Source organism: Barbus barbus (genome assembly GCF_936440315.1).
Source record: "Barbus barbus genome assembly, chromosome: 22".
Classification (NCBI taxonomy): Eukaryota; Metazoa; Chordata; class Actinopteri; order Cypriniformes; family Cyprinidae; genus Barbus; species Barbus barbus.
The window spans coordinates 7,455,064-7,474,400 of NC_136750.1; the positions used below are offsets into that span (position 1 = coordinate 7,455,064).

General features: G+C 36.5%; 1 protein-coding gene across 2 annotated transcripts in view; it reads left to right on the plus strand.

Moving 5' to 3' along the window:
- The first annotated feature begins 4,261 nt into the window (after positions 1–4,261).
- Positions 4,262–19,337, plus strand: part of LOC306887959 (dmX-like protein 2) — a 77,296-nt gene continuing 62,220 nt past the window's right edge. For both annotated transcript variants that reach the window (XM_079446018.1, XM_079446019.1), the window contains exon 1: positions 4,262–4,652. In XM_079446018.1, the coding sequence (XP_079302144.1) occupies positions 4,566–4,652 (87 nt within the window). In that variant the 5' untranslated portion in view covers positions 4,262–4,565. The remainder of the gene's footprint in view (positions 4,653–19,337) is intronic.

A 19,337-nucleotide genomic window follows, 5' to 3' on the forward strand; every position in this document is an offset into this window, starting at 1 on the left:
TCAAATGACAATATGATTTCCTGCATTTTACATTCAATATATCCAGTAAGAGTAAGATTTATAACGTCTAGAGAAAGCCCTCCGTCCACTTGTCTGACCTTTTGCTATAGGACTATACTAAAATCTATATTACTATTATTGTTGTTGTTGTTAAGAAATAATAATTAGAAAACTTTGGTTTGTTTGTTTATTATTATTATTATTGTATTTTTCAGAATTTCAGACTTTTATTATTTATAATAAAAGGATGGTTACACCACCTAGACACCTTTGAAACTCCTAAAAGTCTGGCATAACATAAACATATTATTTGTTTTGTTTTAAATAAATAGCAAGGTCTACTCTGCACCTTTCAGGCAGCAAACACTGTTTTTAAACACAACCCATTTCCTTCATGCACAGACTTAGGTTAATCTAAAGTCATCTTGGGCCAGTGTCACCACACAGATATCAGCCTATCATTTACACACCTGTGGAAGTTCCATAGTAAACTGATTTTCTGCATCTCAGCAGTTCTCTGAAGACTCTTCAAAAATAAGAAAACTGTGCTTTTCACACAAACACCGCCTGGAGTGCAACATAGCATTCACCAGCAATGGATACTGGATAAAGAATATGATTCAAAATGAGAGGAGAGAGGGAGAGGCTACTGAAATACTAAAGTACCAGAGGCCTAATGTGTATGTTTGTGAGTGTGTGTAGATGAATCCCCTGTGTCAAAACACCAAGGGTGATCTGTGCTGTAGGCTGTAGCACATGACTGTCATTTCCTCTCAGTGTGATTCTGGTGATCATATACTGTATAACATGCATGCACTTGAGCGCAAACATACAGAGCATCAAGAAAGCAGCAGAGCCATTTTCACACATTTATAAATACTCTGCGGTGGTGTTCATGATTATGCCCATGTGATGCACAAGTCAGAAAGCATAGCTGCACACTGTATATCTTTTATCATACAATCTAACTAAGTCACACTCTTGAAATGACAAAGATCCATTCAAAACTTCCTCATACCACAAGTCAATGTTCAACCCAGATAAAGGTTTTGTAGCTGTTTGCAAAGTGGAATTCACGAGAGAGGATGTTTTGTCCGTGAGTGACCTCTGCAAACACAATCTGGGACACACAGATCACATGATCATGAGCCCCCAGTCACTGAATCAGTAGACTGAGCTAATGTGTGTGTGTGTGTGTGTGTGTGTGTACTGTATGTGTGTATACCTGATATTCCCTACAATATGGGAACCAAATGTCCTCACAAGTTAGTAAATTTAAATACATAAATTTATGTATTTATGTGTGTGTGTATGTATTGGTCCCCAAGAGGGATAGCTTATAAATCATACAGAATGAAAATCTAAAAATGCAGAAAGTTTTGTGTTAGGGGTAGGGGATTGAAAATACAGTTTGTATGTTATAAAAATCATAACATCTATGGAATGTCCCAATAAAACATGGAAACCAGTTTGTGTGTGTGTGTGTGTATGACACACTGTACCCTTTGCTGTCGGTGCATAGACATTTATGCAAGGCCCAGATCACAGAGGGTTGCTGTTACAACTTGTTTAGTCACTGTGTTGCATTGTACAGTGTAACAATAACATTTGTACTTGTTTAACATTAAACATGACACAAGAATTGTTATAGTTCTCAAGCATGTGTCCTAAAATCTAAGATAAATTATTCTGACTTTATTTCATAAATTAAAAGGATGCAGTGTTATGCAGAATATTATTTTGAATGCCATGTGAATATTATGCCATAAGATGTTATGAATGTTGTGTAGAGAGTCATGTAATGGTTTATGTATCATGCGAAGTCGTGGCCTAATGGTTAGAGAGCTGGACTTGTAATCCGAAGGTTGCGGGTTCGAGTCTCGGGCCGGCAGGGATTGTAGGTGGAGGGAGTGAATGTCCAGCGCTCTCTCCACCCTCAATACCACGACTGAGGTGCCCTTGAGCAAGGCACCGAACCCCCAACTGCTCCCCGGGCGCCGCAGCATAAATGGCTGCCCACTGCTCCGGGTGTGTGTTCACGGTGTGTGTGTGTTCACTGCTGTGTGTGTGTGTTCACGGTGTGTGTGTGTGTGTGTGTGTGTGTGTGCACGTTGGATGGGTTAAATGCAGAGCACGAATTCCGAGTATGGGTCACCATACTTGGCAGTATGTCACTTCACTTCAAATGTTGTCATTAATTATTGAAAATTTAATTAAATGTCATGTGATGTTATGTTTGCTATGATAAATTGAGTCAAGTTTTATGAGTGTTATAATGTAACATATTATGATTAATGTCATATCATATTACACGATATGTTGTGAAAGGCATGTATTATTATGAATGTAATTTAATGTTAAATATTATGCCATGAATGTCAATGTGATGAATGTGATATACTGTCTAAATACCAAGTAATGCTATTTTTGCTACATGATAATTTCAGCTAAGTGGCATTATGGCTGGTATGCAATGGAAGAAATTTTACATATTATTATGAATGCCATTTAATATTATCGTTTTATCATGTTTTGTATTGTTTTATCATGTCATGTAATATCACAAAAGCCATGTAATGCTGTGAAAGTCATGTCTGCCATTTCATATTATGAATATTATTCATAGCAGGCTATTATGAACATTATAACTGTTAATGTTATAAATTTGATCATGTTATAATGTAATGTTATATTTGCTACAATTTGAGTCAATAGATGTTATGAGAGTTATGCAGCAGTAGACTATTATAAATGTCATACTTTATTATGTTTTCAATGTTATGCAATATTAGGCTACAAACAGTGCAATGTTTTGATTGGCAGGTATTATGTAATTTAGTGTCATGTCATGACTGTTAGGCTATAAATGTCATGACATGTTATACATGCCAAACCCTGTTATGAGTATTATTATGAATGCTTGTGTAATAATATTATATTCGCCATTTAATAATTCGTGCATGTAATTTATCACATTGTTTTATCGTGTTATGAAACTCGTGCCATGACTGTCAATGATGTAAATGCCATGTAACATTATGAACGTCCTGTAATGTTATTAATGTCATGAAATGTGTTTTCAGAAGACACCAAACCGACGCGTGCAGGGGTGCTGGGATTCCCTGATTGGGATCAGTTGTAGCACTGAGTTTGAATTTGGCGTTTATTCCTTCAGGACGGTGTGAAATCACACCCAATAACTCAATGTCTTTATTATTAACCTGAGCTCTGTGTGATCTACATTGAACGGGACGCACCGAACACCCCCGCATTTCTCTTCCCTCACCCTCGCTCGGAGATCAACGACCGCGTGCAGCAGACGCGTCACGCTCGTGCGCGCTACGGAAACATGGAAGCGCTTTAAAGGCCCTAGATGTAGACGCACTAGAAGGAAGAAAGCTAACACATCCAAGATTACAAGAATGAGGATGACATAAAAGCAAAGCGTTTTGTTTCGCCCGCAGTTGTAGCAATATAATGGGTTTAAACATAAACGTTTATGTGTAAACGATTTAGTAGACGCTGAAAAGAAAGAGCTATCAGAGTTTATTTAGTATTTCTTCCTCAACAGGATCACATTTGTAAAATAATAAACGCGCGTTTTCTCCAGTGTTGTGTAGCTTTTCTCCAATGGAGGGCCAAATTACTCAAAAATAAATGTTGAAATATACAAATACATAGTTAAATACATTATTGAATAATTAAATAAATAACTGCATATTCATTCATTTATTTGTTTTGTTTATTTGTTTGTTTCCTCCACATTTCAGTTTCAGGGTTACGGCTGTCGGGACGTGCATTAGATGAATGAATACATATTTATGCATTTATTTACGTATTTAATTATGTATTTATCAATTCATTTATATAATTCAAAATGTTTTTAATTATTTCATTTTGAGTAATTTAGCCCTCCGTATTTTCCTGGCAGTACACTGCAAAGAATAAATAAATAAAACAAATAGTAATAATAAAATAATAATAATTAAACAAACAAACAAATAAATAAATAAATAAATACCACCAAGCTGGGCTTACTACTTTCATGTATATATATAATTTAGGAAATATTAAATAAATACAATTGTATTATCCTCTAGTTTACTCTTTAATAATCTGAAACAAAGAAACACGTCTTATTTATTTATTTACTACAATTTTAACTTTGTCAAAAATATTTAAATTGGGGGTCTTTGGCTTGGCTAAGAAAGTGTATCTAGTTGGTGCACTTCTACACCATCGCTGTCATGAGGTCGCGCGCACTGAGCGCACTAGCGCCGCTGCGGTGATCGTGCCGCGCGCTCCAGTCTCAGCAGCAGCAGCAACGGGAGGAGAAACGCATAATCCGCTCATTAATGTTGACAGCGACACGAGCGATTTTAACCATTTCATGCGGGAAATCGGACACCGGGACACATATTTCAGCAGAGCCCGTGTGTGTTTAAGCGCACGGGTGTTTAGAGACGGATGAGCGGCTACCAGGCCGGACGCTGTCGGATGGGATTCCCAGAGAGAAACCGAGCGTCGCTGCTGTAAATAATTCAACATCGGCGTGAACAACAGAAATGCATCTGCACCAGGTGCTGACGGGGGCGGTTAACCCGGGGGACTGTTGCTACTCCGTGGGAAGCGTCCACGACGTCCCGTTCACGGTGAGTGAAAAATAAACCTGCGCCGCGTTATTTTACGCCTGTGCGTGATCGACGATCAAGCGTGACGCGTGTGCATGCAGCCTGTGGGCATCATCATCATCACCATCATCCTCCTCATGATGCGTGTATGGGTTCAGTGTGCCATCTGTCATCCTCAAGGTTATCTGCGGTGTGTGTGTTCCTGCAGATCAGTAGCACGCGCGCACACACACACACCTGCGGTGTTCAAACTCTAACATGCACGATTGTATGACACACTATGCATGTTTATAGCCGGTTGCAGCGCACACTCACAACAGCAATGGTGATACATAGAGCTTGAAGGTTGATATTGGTTGTAACTAGTACCTAGACAGCAGATAAAAAATGCAGCAGCCTACGGTGATTGTCTTAGTAGGTTATTATGAGACAGTGCCATTGTGGTTGGATGTTGAGCCCATCAGCTGTGCACACAGTTGACAGGCCAGGGTCTCTAATGCAAAGATCTAATCACTGCATGTGGTGCATAGTGCACTGTGAGTTAGGCCTGTTTTCTGAATGGTTAATTCAGAGCCTCAATTTGCACAAGTAGGCCTACATCAAAAAGCGTCGCTTAAAGGTATAGTGAACTCAAAATAATAAATATGTAACTAATATGCGTGCACAAGGGAGTGATTGCATTACATGCATTGCATGTTTATAGCTACAGTATGAGGCTAAAAAGACCAAAAAGGCAATCAGTACCAAATGCATTACAGTTTGTTTTTTGGCATTTATATAACTATAAAACATGCAGAATGTCTAGCAGGAATGTGATCCAGCAAGCCGTTTGGCAGCATTCCTCCCTCGCCATTTCAATCTGATTGAAACCATCGTGAAGACTGCGGTGATCAGTGCTGGAATATTACTGGCTGCTCATAAATATCTGCTGTCAAATGATGTTGGGTAGACAATCGTGTTTTTCAAATCAAGCTGTGCCTTTTTAAGGGAAGGTGCATGTTGTGCGCTTTGATTTTTCTGACAGTCATAGCAGCAGCTTCCACAGAGCAGAAACAAGAACTGAAACTCTGATGCAGTGTGTATATTTCTCTGGCTTAACGCAGGTTCTCTATCAGAAAGTCCAGACATGTGCTTTCACTTGATTAGGTCAACGTTGACAGTATCTGTTTCTATTTGGTAATGATTGTTGTTGGCTTGCGCAAGAGCTGTGTTTGGGCATGTGTGAGCAGGTGCCGATGAATTGCTGTTGTAGTGTGATGTTGTTGTCAACCTTTCTAATTTTGAAAGCCACTTGTTGTCCAACAATGAATTGTTATATACAATATACCTGTTGTGTTCATGTTGAATTGCAAAACACTTTTGCTGCTCTCGAGGTGGGATACAGGTGGGTTAGGGGTGGTTTGGTGGTCAGATTACATTTAAGGGGTAGAGGTAGGGTCAACAGTGTAATTACAGAAATTAATTACAGATGTAATTACAGGTTGGTATTTTTCAAATATAAGTACAATATAAAAACATGTACCCACAGTGTTTCCTCTAGGATTTTGTCTAGCTGTGGTGGCAGGACTATTTCCCATGCACCACGCCCCCTCCCCACCCAATAATCACATGTACTCAAACTCAGAATTGAATTTATTTTAAATAAAAAATACATTAATGACAATCAATAGTACAAACAAAAACAATAAGATACAAATTAAATTAACAGTACTTTAAAAAAAAAATCAGTTAGGTCTAACTATAATATATAGGTACTGAATTACAGAATATATAACATTAACAGAATAACAGAATTAATAACAGAAACTCACTGTATAAATAGACCGTAATGACAGACAGCAGCAGGTTTATTTAGGCTGCTGTCTCTTTAAGAACTCATGCACGGATCTAATATACTGTTACACAGGGCTCTATGGAGCACCTTCTGATTTATAATAAAAAAAAATAGCCTTCCTAATATGAGGTGATATTTAACTCAAATATCAGGGGCATTTTTTTTTTTACCTTTTAAAATGGCATTTTTCAAATTTTATTAAAAATATGTCATGTTTTATGTCTAATTAAAAAATATATATTCATAAGCTTTTAACATTTTCTAATTTAAACAATATAATAATAAGTAGACAAATAAGTTACCAATCTTATGAAATTAGTATTAATAAAAAAAATATATAATTTGTACTACAGAGGTGACAGTGGCCCAGAAGAACACAAAAGTGACTTGTAGGTACATTTTCAGATGTTTACTGAGGCTCAGAGGTGGCATGAGTGTAATTAAATTCATGTTGAGATTAATGTTTTAAATATAACATTTTGAATATAGAAATTAATTGATTTAAATAACTGAAATTATACGTTAAAAATGAAACTAAAACCGCCAGCTGGTTGCGGCAAGTCACTGATTTTATCACTGAATCATTCATTAAATTGATTCGTTTGAACGGCTGATTCATTCAGGAGTGAAGCAAGTGACTCCCTTTATGAATGGGTAATCATGAATCAGTGACTCACTAGATTCGTTTAAAAATGCACTTTCATTCATGAATGAAATACCGCTGTGTTTGCTTTGGAGATGCTGAGCTGTTACTTTATTTGGAAATATTTTCGTTGATGAAATGGAGCAAAATCAGGCCAGCCAGCGTAAGTCACTTCTTGTTTTTTCACCTGTTGTATTCAATTAATATCACATTTGCAAACTACCTTAATAATTATTAAAAGCTGTCACTCGCCTTAGTTCATCGGGATCTGTGGGCGCACAGAAAACGAGTCATAGTCATAGTGAGCATAAGAGACCTCTCTCAAAAACATTGAATAATCGGAATTATTCCAAACATTTGATCCGTGATGTATATGTAATTGATTGATTAATTCATCGTCATGCCAGTTTTTGCTAAGAAAATTTCCGATTTTAAAGACATTATATTATAATTTCAGCTTGGTAAAGCATTCGATAGCCAAATATCTTTAGAAGACTCAGCATTGGGTTTGTGAGAGCTGTCACTCTCACTTTCTGAGTGTTAAGCCTTTTGCTTTTTGCTTCTTGCTTACCACATCAAAGTGACCGTTGAACGCAATACAGCAAACCCATAGACTGCCAAAGAAGGAACATATGTAGTTTATCGTTTCATTCATCTCTTGCTGTCGTGCAGGGAGGAATGGGGTTTTTGGGCTCGTTGAGTGGTGAGTTGTAGTGTGTGTTTGTGAGGGAATGCTTGCTGTCATTGGACATGGCATAAAAATACATCCCAGCACAGCGTGTCTGAATATGTTACGGTCACGCCATACTCAAGGCTGACACACACTTTCACTCCTGCAGACGCCTCATCCCGGGCCTGCTGGGATTATTAGCCAGCGGGAGAGGAGGGTGGATCATAGCACCAGAGAATTTCAATGCCTTTGGGTTTTATTTGGGTGCTGAAACCTCACCGGAATATGATTTCATCAATAGCTGCAACATTCAGAGAAAAATATGGTCATGCCTGCTAGTAAACATGAGCTGATGTTTATCACCGAACTTATGATGTGTCGCATAACAAGCAGCTGTGCTTCCGGGTCCTTTAGACAAACAACTTCGTAATGGATACGAGCAGCGTTACGGTTGTCAGTGGTCTGTTGAAGGAATAGTTTCCCAAAATGAAAATCGTTAGTGACTCTCCCTCATATTACCCTTAAAAAAAAAAAACACCTCAGTAGGGGTGTGCAGTTAAATTATAAATTGTAAATCAATGACATCTTTACAACAGTAATGCATATAAATATCAGTTGTCAGTGTCACTTTATATATCTCAATAATACAGTATGTCTTGGTAAGATGATATTTAAATGCTTCGTTTTATGATCAGAGCTCTGTAGTTTTTATTTGTGGGGGGCAAAACATATAATGCAGTGCATTTGAATATGATTTTTCCCAGAAATTGTATCTTTATGTATAATCATGTTAGTTGCTTCAGTACAGTAAGTGTTCATCTTGAAATACTTCTGACAATATAAAATGTATTATGTTTACTTGATGAAAAAGTTAATATTTTACATGAAATGGTTACCATGACCTGAAGGTGGACATTTTTACAATTATACTAAAAAGGCCTAACCGTTATATTATACTGAAGGCTTTGATCTTGTTGATAATTTACAGGCTTTAGAAATTTGTTTCTCAAATATGATGCAGTTCGTTTTTATAGAGTTCATTTAGGCTTTTATTCACACATTGATCATTGGACATTAAATATGCTAAAAGAAAACTCAAATGTGCATGTTTGACATCCAAGAATCTGTGAGGTCTGTTCTTCCTTTGAGCCACAAATAAAGGTAGAAATCTGCTTTGCACAACTATTGGTTAAAAGGAACATTCCAGATGATTTTCAATGTAATGTTAATTTATGGCATCTGTGGCTTACTTTTGATTTAATTCAGATAAAGTTGCAAATAATTTAGATTTGTGTCTCTGTTATATATATAAACAAATTGGAAATGTTTTTATTCCAATTTTTTTTTTGTTAGTTTTTTTTAAATCAAATAAAAGTTTTAGCTGTCACACTGTATTGAAAATAATTATAGTGTTAAAGCATTACACAGTGTGTGACAAAAAAATAAAAAAAAAAATAATCAAACCTGTTTGTACAAAAGGATATCTTTCAATTTCAAATAAGCCTGGTTAGTTTGGCTTGTTGATAGGTACCACCATAAAGCACCTTCTAGAACAAATTGTACCAACATAAATTTTGTTTGTAGTGCATAACCAGAAAAAAACATTCCTATCAGTAACCAGGTTTCCATCCAAGGATATTTTTGAGAAAAAATATTTAGCGCTTTAAAATATTTATGATATAGCTGATGGAAATGCCAATTATCGATTAAATTTCTCTTGTCGACAAAATATTTTTCCGTTTAACTTTAGCGTATAAATTCCATATCGATACTTCAAATGTTGCAAAAAATTGGTTTGGAAACAGTTTTTGTCGAGAAAAGGGGCTTTAACGCAAATAAATGTGGTGTCACATGACAGAATTAGCCTATAAGCAGCGTCCGTGTTCATGGTGTAGCTCATGTTAAAGCACCGTTTCCCTGTAGTTCAAAAGCGCATTAAATCTTATTTATATTATTAAATTGTATCTAAAATGATTTTATACATGGTAAGAAAAAGAGTTACCTCTCAAACATACTTATCTTAATTTATTGTTAGTAGGCTAGCCTACGTTTACATGATTATTATTAGGGCTGCCACTTTTATTTCGATTAATCTAACGACTAATTTTTCGATTAATCGATTAATCTAAACGACAAATTTTTTAAAGCAAAAGTGAAGTGCAACATAGAGTGCAAGAAGCAAGTGTCCATCTCATAGTCCAAATCACTGAAATCACAGTTCAGTATTATAGTGTGAGAATGACAACATATACACGTGTTCTAGTCTAATAATAAAATTATAATCAAAAAACACTTTGTAAAGAAGTATTTACCAGACATATTATTTACCAGAATTTATTTAGGTGAAAAATGTAAATGTGCAGTATTTCTGAAAAAAACACACGCAACACACCTCGTGCTTGTCATGACAGAATCTAACCAATGAGAGTAAAGTGTGTCGTCATCAAGGCATTCAAATCGCTCTTGCGGTACTTTGACGTCATACGGTGATCATTCTGCGCAGCGCTGCTTCAACGGGGCGTCAGCATCAACGCTTGATGGAGGGCGTGTCTGAAGCTTGGTGCTAACCATGGTGCTGACATGCCGTCATAGTGATAACAGCCAATCACATACTTTTCTGGTGCTGCATGAACGGGATTGGCTAGCGTCTGCGCTTGGGTATTTGCATAAGGCGATCTGATTGGCTGACGCCTGCGTTGGCGCTTGAAAAGTTGAAAAGTTTTCAACTTCTGCCAGTGAAGCGACGTGAGGGACCCACAATTCAGTTCGGTAACGCTTGACGTCACTCCATTCAAAGTAAACGAGAGGCGTTGACGCCGACGCCCCGTGTGAATGTGAATATTTTTATTTATTATTGTCAATGTTCTCTTATGTTGAACAACTTAAAGCTTTAAAATTATTCACTTTAAGGGGTCTAAAATAAAGAAAAGAGACCATTTTTTGTTACTCCAGCACTTTATTATACTGAATGTCCTGTTTTTTTTTTTTGCGTTCCCAGATGAAGGTTATAATAAACTCAAACTCACAACAACATGCAGAGATGAGTATGAGATGCTCCACATGTAAATGATAACAGTTTCTGTAGAACTACTGTGAACGGAGCCGCTGTGAGACGCACGTATCTAACCTACACGCATGCAAATAATTAAAGAGCATATACTGTGTTAGAACTGCATCGCATATAATTATTTAATTAAATCATAGCGTTTGTGAATTCACAATTATGCTGAATTATGATTTTTAAATGGGTTTAATATATCATGCAGCCTTGAGTCTAATAATGTGTTTTATGGATTCTCGTCCGTGAAATGCACCACTTCCGGTATTTTGCCGGTTAGTCGACGCGAGCAAAATGAAGTCGACGATTTTTAATAAACGACTAGTCGCGACGAATCGCGACAGCCCTAATTATTATTACTTTTTTTTTACAGTGCACTGTTCAGTTTAAATAGCCTGCAGTCCGTGCCTTTCAGCTTGACCACCATAACCCCGTGATATTATGCCAAGCCCATTTTGTTTTATATATTAGAACGAGAAGTACAAAAGTTTAAATTAATTCGTTTTGGCTTGTTAGCTTCTTATATTTTTATTCTTGGTTTGTTCTGAGTTCTTTCTACCGTTAAATTTAAATGATTTGTGTGTGAATGATAATGAAATGAATCAGAAACATTATAATAATACAACTACAACTGTTTATGATCATTGCTTGATTATCAACAGTGGCCTATCTATCTAGTCTATAACAAAATACAAAAAAAAAAACATAACACTTAATAAAAATTATTTTATGTAGGCCTATACAATTTAATATAGCCTAGGCTTTTTACATTTACATTTATTCATTTAGCTGACGCTTTTATCCAAAGCGACTTACAATTGCTATATATGTCAGAGGTCGCACGCCTCTGGAGCAACTAGGGGTTAAGTGTCTTGCTCAGGGACACATTGGTGTTTCACAGTGGATTCGAACCCGGGTCTCTCACACCAAAGGCATGTGTCTTATACACTGCGCCATCACCACCCCATTTTTTTGTTGTTGTTCTTGTTTTGTTTCAAATGGATGAAGAACAGCTAGCCTAGCCTATAATTTACGCAATAGGGTCAATTATGTATGGAAACAGCTCAAGGGCAACATTTTTTTGCGATACACCAAAACTTATGCGACAATTAGTTTTTTAAGGGATGACGTCATGACACACACCATTTTATCGGTAAAAGGCCAGTTGGGTGGAAACAGTCTGTTGACAGCAAATTTCGCAAAGTTTTTTTTAACACATATCTCTTTGCCGATAACAAAACAGCGCAAAATCTGGATGGAAACTTGATTAGTGTTAGTTTATCTGCTCTTGTTGGGAGACAGAGGAGCTATCTGAGCTCAGTATAGGGTGTACTAAAGCTGATACTTTACAAATGAAGGTCTTTTAGTATTTAAACAGTGCAGTAATGATTGTCAGTAGCTGCTTAACGTTCTGTGGAATAGCCCTTTATGAGCTTAAACTGTTTGGTGGGACTACTCTTGATCTCTGAAGGCTATTACAATCACTGCCCACATGTCGGATCACGAATGCTGACAGGCACGCAGAGCCGAATCGGGCAGGATGATTTGAGTTGTCTTCTCCCAGAGGATCATGTTCTCTGAGATTGATGAATGATGTCTTGCTCTAGTCGTATTCAGTCTCAGAGTGCAGAGGGACATGAATGATAGTCTGCTACACACACACACACACACACACACATTGTCTGAAATGAGACAGGTAAACATTTTTTTATAAGGGTTTTGTCCAGTTTGATTCAGTTTAGTTTAGACCACTAGCTCTGCACAGTTTAGCTGCAACCCTAATCAAACGCACCTGATCCAGCTAATCAAGGTCTTCAGGATCACTAGAAACTTCCAAGCAGGTGTGGTTTGGAGCTGGTTGGAGCTAAACTCTGCAGAGTTGTGCTGAGCTGAATGTTAATTGAGTTGAGTTTGTTTTTTGTTTAATTGGGTTGAAGTTTATTGACTAGGTGAGGCCAGTTAAGTTGGTTGTGGTAAAGTTTTAGTTATTTTTTATAATTTAGTTTTTCCAGTTTCATTGTTCAGTTAGTGCTGGGTAATATATATATATATATATATATATATATATATATATATATATATATATATATATATATATATATATATATATATGTATATATATATATATGTGTGTAATATAAAAAGATGAACTTTTGAGTAATTTTATAATATTGAGCCTAATGTCCTAAAGTACATCTAGATGATCGGGTACTTGCCACTAAAAATGAAAGTGTGTGTTGTATGTGAAATTTGGTGACACATTTTATGTGATATGTTCAATAAAAGTGAGCAATTAGTTCTCAAGGCTGCTTCGCCTGTGTCATTCACAAGGTGTCTACACAGGGCTGTCTAAACTCGGTCCTGGAGGGCCGGTGTCCTGCAGAGTTTAGCTCCAACTTGCCTCAACACACCTGCAAGGAATCTTCTAGTATGCCTAGTAAGAGCTTTATTAGCTGCTTCAGGTGTGTTCAATTAGGGTTGGAGCTAGGGATGCATGGATCCGATACTCAGGATCAGTATCTACACCGATACGCTCATTTTCTGCTGATCGGGTATCGGTCAGACAAGACCGATTCAAATCCGATATTGTGCGTATAATATTCTGTGTTATTGTTGAGCCCCACGAGAGGCACAAAAACATTATAAAGCACCATAAAGTTTTCGTGCACTATATTTCAAGTGTTCTGAAGCTGTTCCATAGTTTAATCTGAGGTACAGATGAATATTTAAGTCTTTAAATTCAAGTTCAGGTAAACTCTTCTCTCCGCTGCGGCTGTCTGTCATCTTCCATTCAGCGTTCAAACTGCGTGTTGCGTTCGGTTACTACAGTCAAACTCTCTTCAAGAGCGCACAGTAACTGAGGTTTAAAACTGTTAAAAGAAAAGGCTTAATAAACTTACGCACGGATTTAATGAACTACGCATCAATATCTCTTCCCTTTGTATTTTGAATGTTTCTATGCGGGCTGCACGCTGTGACTCCGTGTCGCTTCAAGCGCATTATCATCCCGTGCGCAGAATGAGCGCATCCCATGAATAAGAATAAGCGCTTTCTGCTGCTCTATATTGGAGCCTTACTTTTGCGCAATGAAAGATTATTAACAGTCTTTCTTGTTCTGTCCTATCTATCATATGTTGCTGCCTTCATTACTGTGCTATAGATTGAAAAGAAATGCATTTGAATTTTGAATGCATTGAATTTTGCTTGAATGCATTGAATGCATTGAATTTTATAGTAGCCTATTTATATATACATGCATTTTCTTGTTTTTTCATGAATGTATTTTTTCAAAGAGCAATGTGTATTATTTCACCAGATTTAGTCCTACACTTATTCACTTTTATTTGTAAATAAAAATGTTTCAATGGTTTTATAAAATTATTGTGCACCCATGATTTTTCTAGAATATCTTTTGCTGTATTATAAACCAAGTTTATAATAGTATTTTTGTCATAGATTGATTATATATTTTTCATTTGTTATTTTTCATTAAAATTAAGTTATCGATATGTAATAGATTGTGTTTAACACACAGAAGAGTAACACACACAGACACACAGAATTATAGAAATTCTTCATCGATTAAAAACAAAAACTGTGCTGGTATCGGATTGGATCGGTATCGGCAGATACTCAGAATGTTCAGGATTGGATCGCTTCTTAAAAATGGTATCGTTGCATCCCTAGTTGGAGCTAAACTCTGCAAGACACCGGCCCTCCAGGACCGAGTTTGGACACCCCTGCATTAATAGTTAAAAAAAGCGACATTTAAAGCAGGCTTTATTTGACCAGATGAATCACCCGTAGTTCAAGCTAGCATTGCCAGATCTGCAGTTTGTAGCAGTATGTAACATTTGTAGCACGCCTCGCATCCAATAATCACAAAGAGCTAGGTGCTTTCTTACTTCTGATAAGAAACAAACTCTCAGCTTTCAAATCCTGTAGATTCTATCACAAAATACAAACAATGAATGCCATTTTGGCGCTTTTAAATGTGACATGACAGATCAATATTGCACCTCAGTTCAAGTCTCTTCCAGTTTAATAAGTTATAGCACAAAATACACATGAATGTACATCATAAGATGTTGAAAGATACAGTATGGCTTACCAAAATGTATCATGTCTGTCTAATGTAATCGCTCAATCAGTGTTTCAACCGCGAAAAGATGTCAATAAAACAGATTGTCAACAGTATTTACCTCAGGAAAGTTATTCCTCATTATTAAACTTATTATTAAAGTTTATGGTAACAAAAGTGGTTAACATTCAACCTGTTCTTTTTCATCAGCATTATTTGTGATTTGAATTTTGTGAACGGGAGTTCCTCTTTTGCTGTGCTATGAGCCGGGCTTCAGACGCTTTCGAATTCGAATTCACGACCGTCACTTTTTACAAGTAAAGATAATTGTCTGTTTTGCTTACATCTATTCACTGTTTAAAACTAAAACCAATGATTTAAATATGGATTCATTATTCTTAATTGAAAAGCACAACAACAATAAAACAGTAGGCTACAAACTAACTTATCTAATGTAATTAACATAAACGAATAAGACGAGGCATGGCATAGGCTACACCAGAACGTTTAGCAAACACTGACGAATCAAATAAAGAACATTTAAAGAAAGCCTCAATAGCGTAACGTGAGCCAAAACCAACATGTTCACCTTCTTTGATTTAAGAAGTAGTCTTTTATTTTACTTTTGTTTGAAAACCAATCCTCCGTCCAGTCCGCCATCGTTTCCTCAGTATTCGCGTCATTTTTGCCACTCGTGCTGACGCGGCGAGTATAAACCAGGCTCTGCTCCCAAAGAGCTCGCATTGAAAGCGCCTCTCTCACTCTCTTCACGTGATCAGAAATCTTACTCCTGCTGCACTGTGCAGCGGCTCTGCAGCGTGCGCTTTATGTATGGAGCAGCGCATACCATGCACTGGCACAAATGCGACCACGTCAAATTTTAACTCACACAGAACTATAGGTATCGGCATCATTCCGAATAATTGGCTAACGGTATCGGCAGAGAAATTCAGTATCGGTGCATCTCTAATATAAAGGCATTTTTTATCTATGTTTTAATTCACACAGTATGCAAGTTCTGTTGTGCAGCACCTTATTTGACAAAAAAAAAAAAGTTACGTTATATGAATTCATTTCATTAAACACCATTTTGATGATGAATTTGCATCACATAATCCAAAATAAATAAATAAAATTAGAAAAACAGAATTAGGGGAAAAATAAATCCTATTTCATGAGTCCTTAAATGAAAAACTAGCTTACTTGGTTGAGTTTACTTATAAGCAAACAAATGTTTACAATCATTCTTGAATTCTGACAATCATGTAGAATGCATTTCATTCCCTATTTATTATTGATATTGTGTGATGAATGAATTAACTGATTAGACCGTTTTAACAAGAGCAGTACAAAATAAATAATTATAAAATATAAACAGCTGTAATAACAATATTGGTTGAGACAACCAATTTAGAAAACTGGTTAATAGGGAAATCTTATTGGAATTATGCATTCATAGCGTTATAATTTGTCTGTCTTCTGTGTATGCACACCTCATAGTAATGTGTGTGTATTTGCCCAGTGGAGTCTATGATGGGGATGAGTGTCATTTTGAGCTTGTTTGCTTTCAGTGCCTCTGTGCTCTCTTCCCATTAATAAATCATAGAGAGGATGCGAAAACACACACAAACACACACACACAGACACACACAGACAGACCGCTCAGAACAACAGGTGCAGCATTTGCCTCTTCAGTCTTGACTGATTAATGGCTTGTGGCAACCTTTGTGTGTGGATGTTCACAGTGTACCAAGGCATCAATGCTGAAGTATATAGTATAGTGTATATAGTATATACTGTATAGTGAACATTGTTTTATTTTAACCCTCTGGGGTCGACAAACGCGGATACGCGTTTTGTGGCAGATTTTCCTGATAAGACCGAAATGAGTTTGAATTACTTTGCCATTTTTGATCGTAGAGATAAGAGCGATACACCATTCAAATCTGTAAGGGGTCTACTTTTATTTGTACTTTTATACGCGTTTTGTGGCAGATTTTCCTGATAAGGCCGAAATGAGCTTGAATTACTCTGCCATTTTTGATCATACAGATAAGAGCAATACACCGTTCGAATCTGTAAGGGGTCTACTTTTATTTGTATACACAAATAACAACATAATAACAACTAAACTTTGTGCTTTTGAAGGATAAACAAAACAAACCGGGTACGCTCTCTGCTTTCTCTGTCTCCGCGAACTGCTTTTAGAAACGCGTCACTAAAATGAACTGTAACTCAGCAAATATTCAGCACACAGACATGGGAAAGTTTTTTTTGTTTGTTTGTATTTTATTGAATCCGATACCTGCACCACAGATGATGAATCCTGATGACTTTCTTCAAGCTGTTTTCCTCTGAGAGCGTTGTACCAACATCAGATGTTCAACTGCACTAATGTTCTATGGTCAAACAAGATCCTTGACTTCTGATTGTTTTTTTTCTTCTTGAATCCATGGAAAGAAGCAGAAACACTTAAATAAAACACGTAAATATCAGGTATGATTTACTTGTTTCACTTGTTGGACAGAATCTGTTGCAAAATACATAGTTATATTTGCTAAAGCAGTAATATTGTGAAATATTTTTACTATTTAAAATAACTACTTTCTATTTGAACATTTTAAAATGTAATTTATTCCTGTGATCAAAGCTACATTTTCAGCATCATTACTCCAGTCTTACTCCAACATACACTATACCATTCAAAAGCTTGGAGTCAGTATATGTAGAAATTAAAACTTTTATTTAGCACACAAGTGATGATAAAGACATTTATTGTGTTACAAATTATGCTGTTCTTCTGAACATGGTTTTCATCAAAAAACCTGAAAAACCTCAGCTCTTTTCAACATAAGTTTTTTGAGCAGCAAATGATTTCTGAAGGATCATGTGACTGGAGTAATGATGCTAAAACGTCAGCTTTGAAAGACAGCTTTGATTGTTCCTAATAAACTGTTTAACTGCACTTGCAAGTGAATCTCAAGTTATTTTTGTGATAGCTAAATATATTCTTAATAAACTACAAAAAAAATATACATTTATTTTGTCCTCATATTCTTTCTGGTAACTCTTCCCTCTCAGTCACATACCTGACTAAATGGCTCATTATGATTCTCATTATGAAGCTCATTATGCAGGCCTTTGTCTTCTCAGGTGTGAATGTGAAGGTTGACGCCTTCTCGCATAGACCCTTTCTACTCAAAAAGTGTCTTAGAATATTTAAATCAATATATTGTTTTCTGTGAGCAAGTAAACAAGATGATTTTCATATCATTTTGAAGCAAAAACACTAGGGTACAAGATCCAGTTCTCAAAAGTCTTGTGAACAAATGTTCTGTATGCGTTTTATGGCCTTATTTCAGTGACTTCAAAATTTTAGCTTTTCACTAACCATGCATAAACGTTTCTTTCTCAAAAACAAAATCATGTACATAAATGCTGCTAACATATTATTGTAGCCCAGTTTGTGCTGTTTACAGTGTTATTAGACTTTAGCCATTTATATATTTATAAGCAAACGAAAAAAGCACAAATATCAGGGCATGTCAAAACTTCTCCAGGCCCCCTAAACACCCTCAGACCCCAGAGGGGTTCCCTATTATGGGTTATGAAAGGTTCATATTTTGGTTTCGCAAGTCCCCATGCAAGGTCAACAAACACTTTCATTGTCTTGTAATATGCATTTATTTTAACATTATTTGCTGAACGACTCCCAAATGATTCGCTCAATGATTAATTTTTCCAAACCCCTCTTTTGCGTAATGCTAATCTGCGGTGATTGGTTGAATTAATTTCCATTTCATCATGCCTGTAATGCCTGATAAAGCAGCATTTGTGAGGGCAGTGCTGCTTTGTGTACAGCGTTACCGGGGAAACAGCTATTTTACGCTCAAAGCGGCACCTAGTGGCAAAGAATGAATTGGCATTTTCATTCAGACCAACGCGAAAATCAAGTTTTCCCAGGTCTGCGTGCGCAACAAGTGGGCGGGCAATATGTTTCACGTCAACATGAAACGGCTTGGGATTCGTTTTAAAAATGACTCGTTTAAAAGATTCAGATTCGACTCTTTCTTTTAGGAGAATATCAATATCAGGATGTTTTCATTCACTTAGAGCTGTGTTACACACTGCATGAAAGGTCATTTTCAAAAAATCCATAATAGGGGCACTTTAAAAAATGTAATGGTACACAGTAGTGATAAATGTTTCCAAAAGTAGTATGGTACATTATCACCTAGCCTTGTTACGTTAGTGAGTACATCCATTTATATAATCTAAAATGGTATTTTGCGGTTTAAAACTGAACAAATTAGAATGTAAACACATTCGCATGCTGTCCATCTTAAATAATATTTAAACATAATTAGTAGGGTTGGGTACCGAACTCTGAATTGCGTCGGTACTACCGAGAACCGATTCA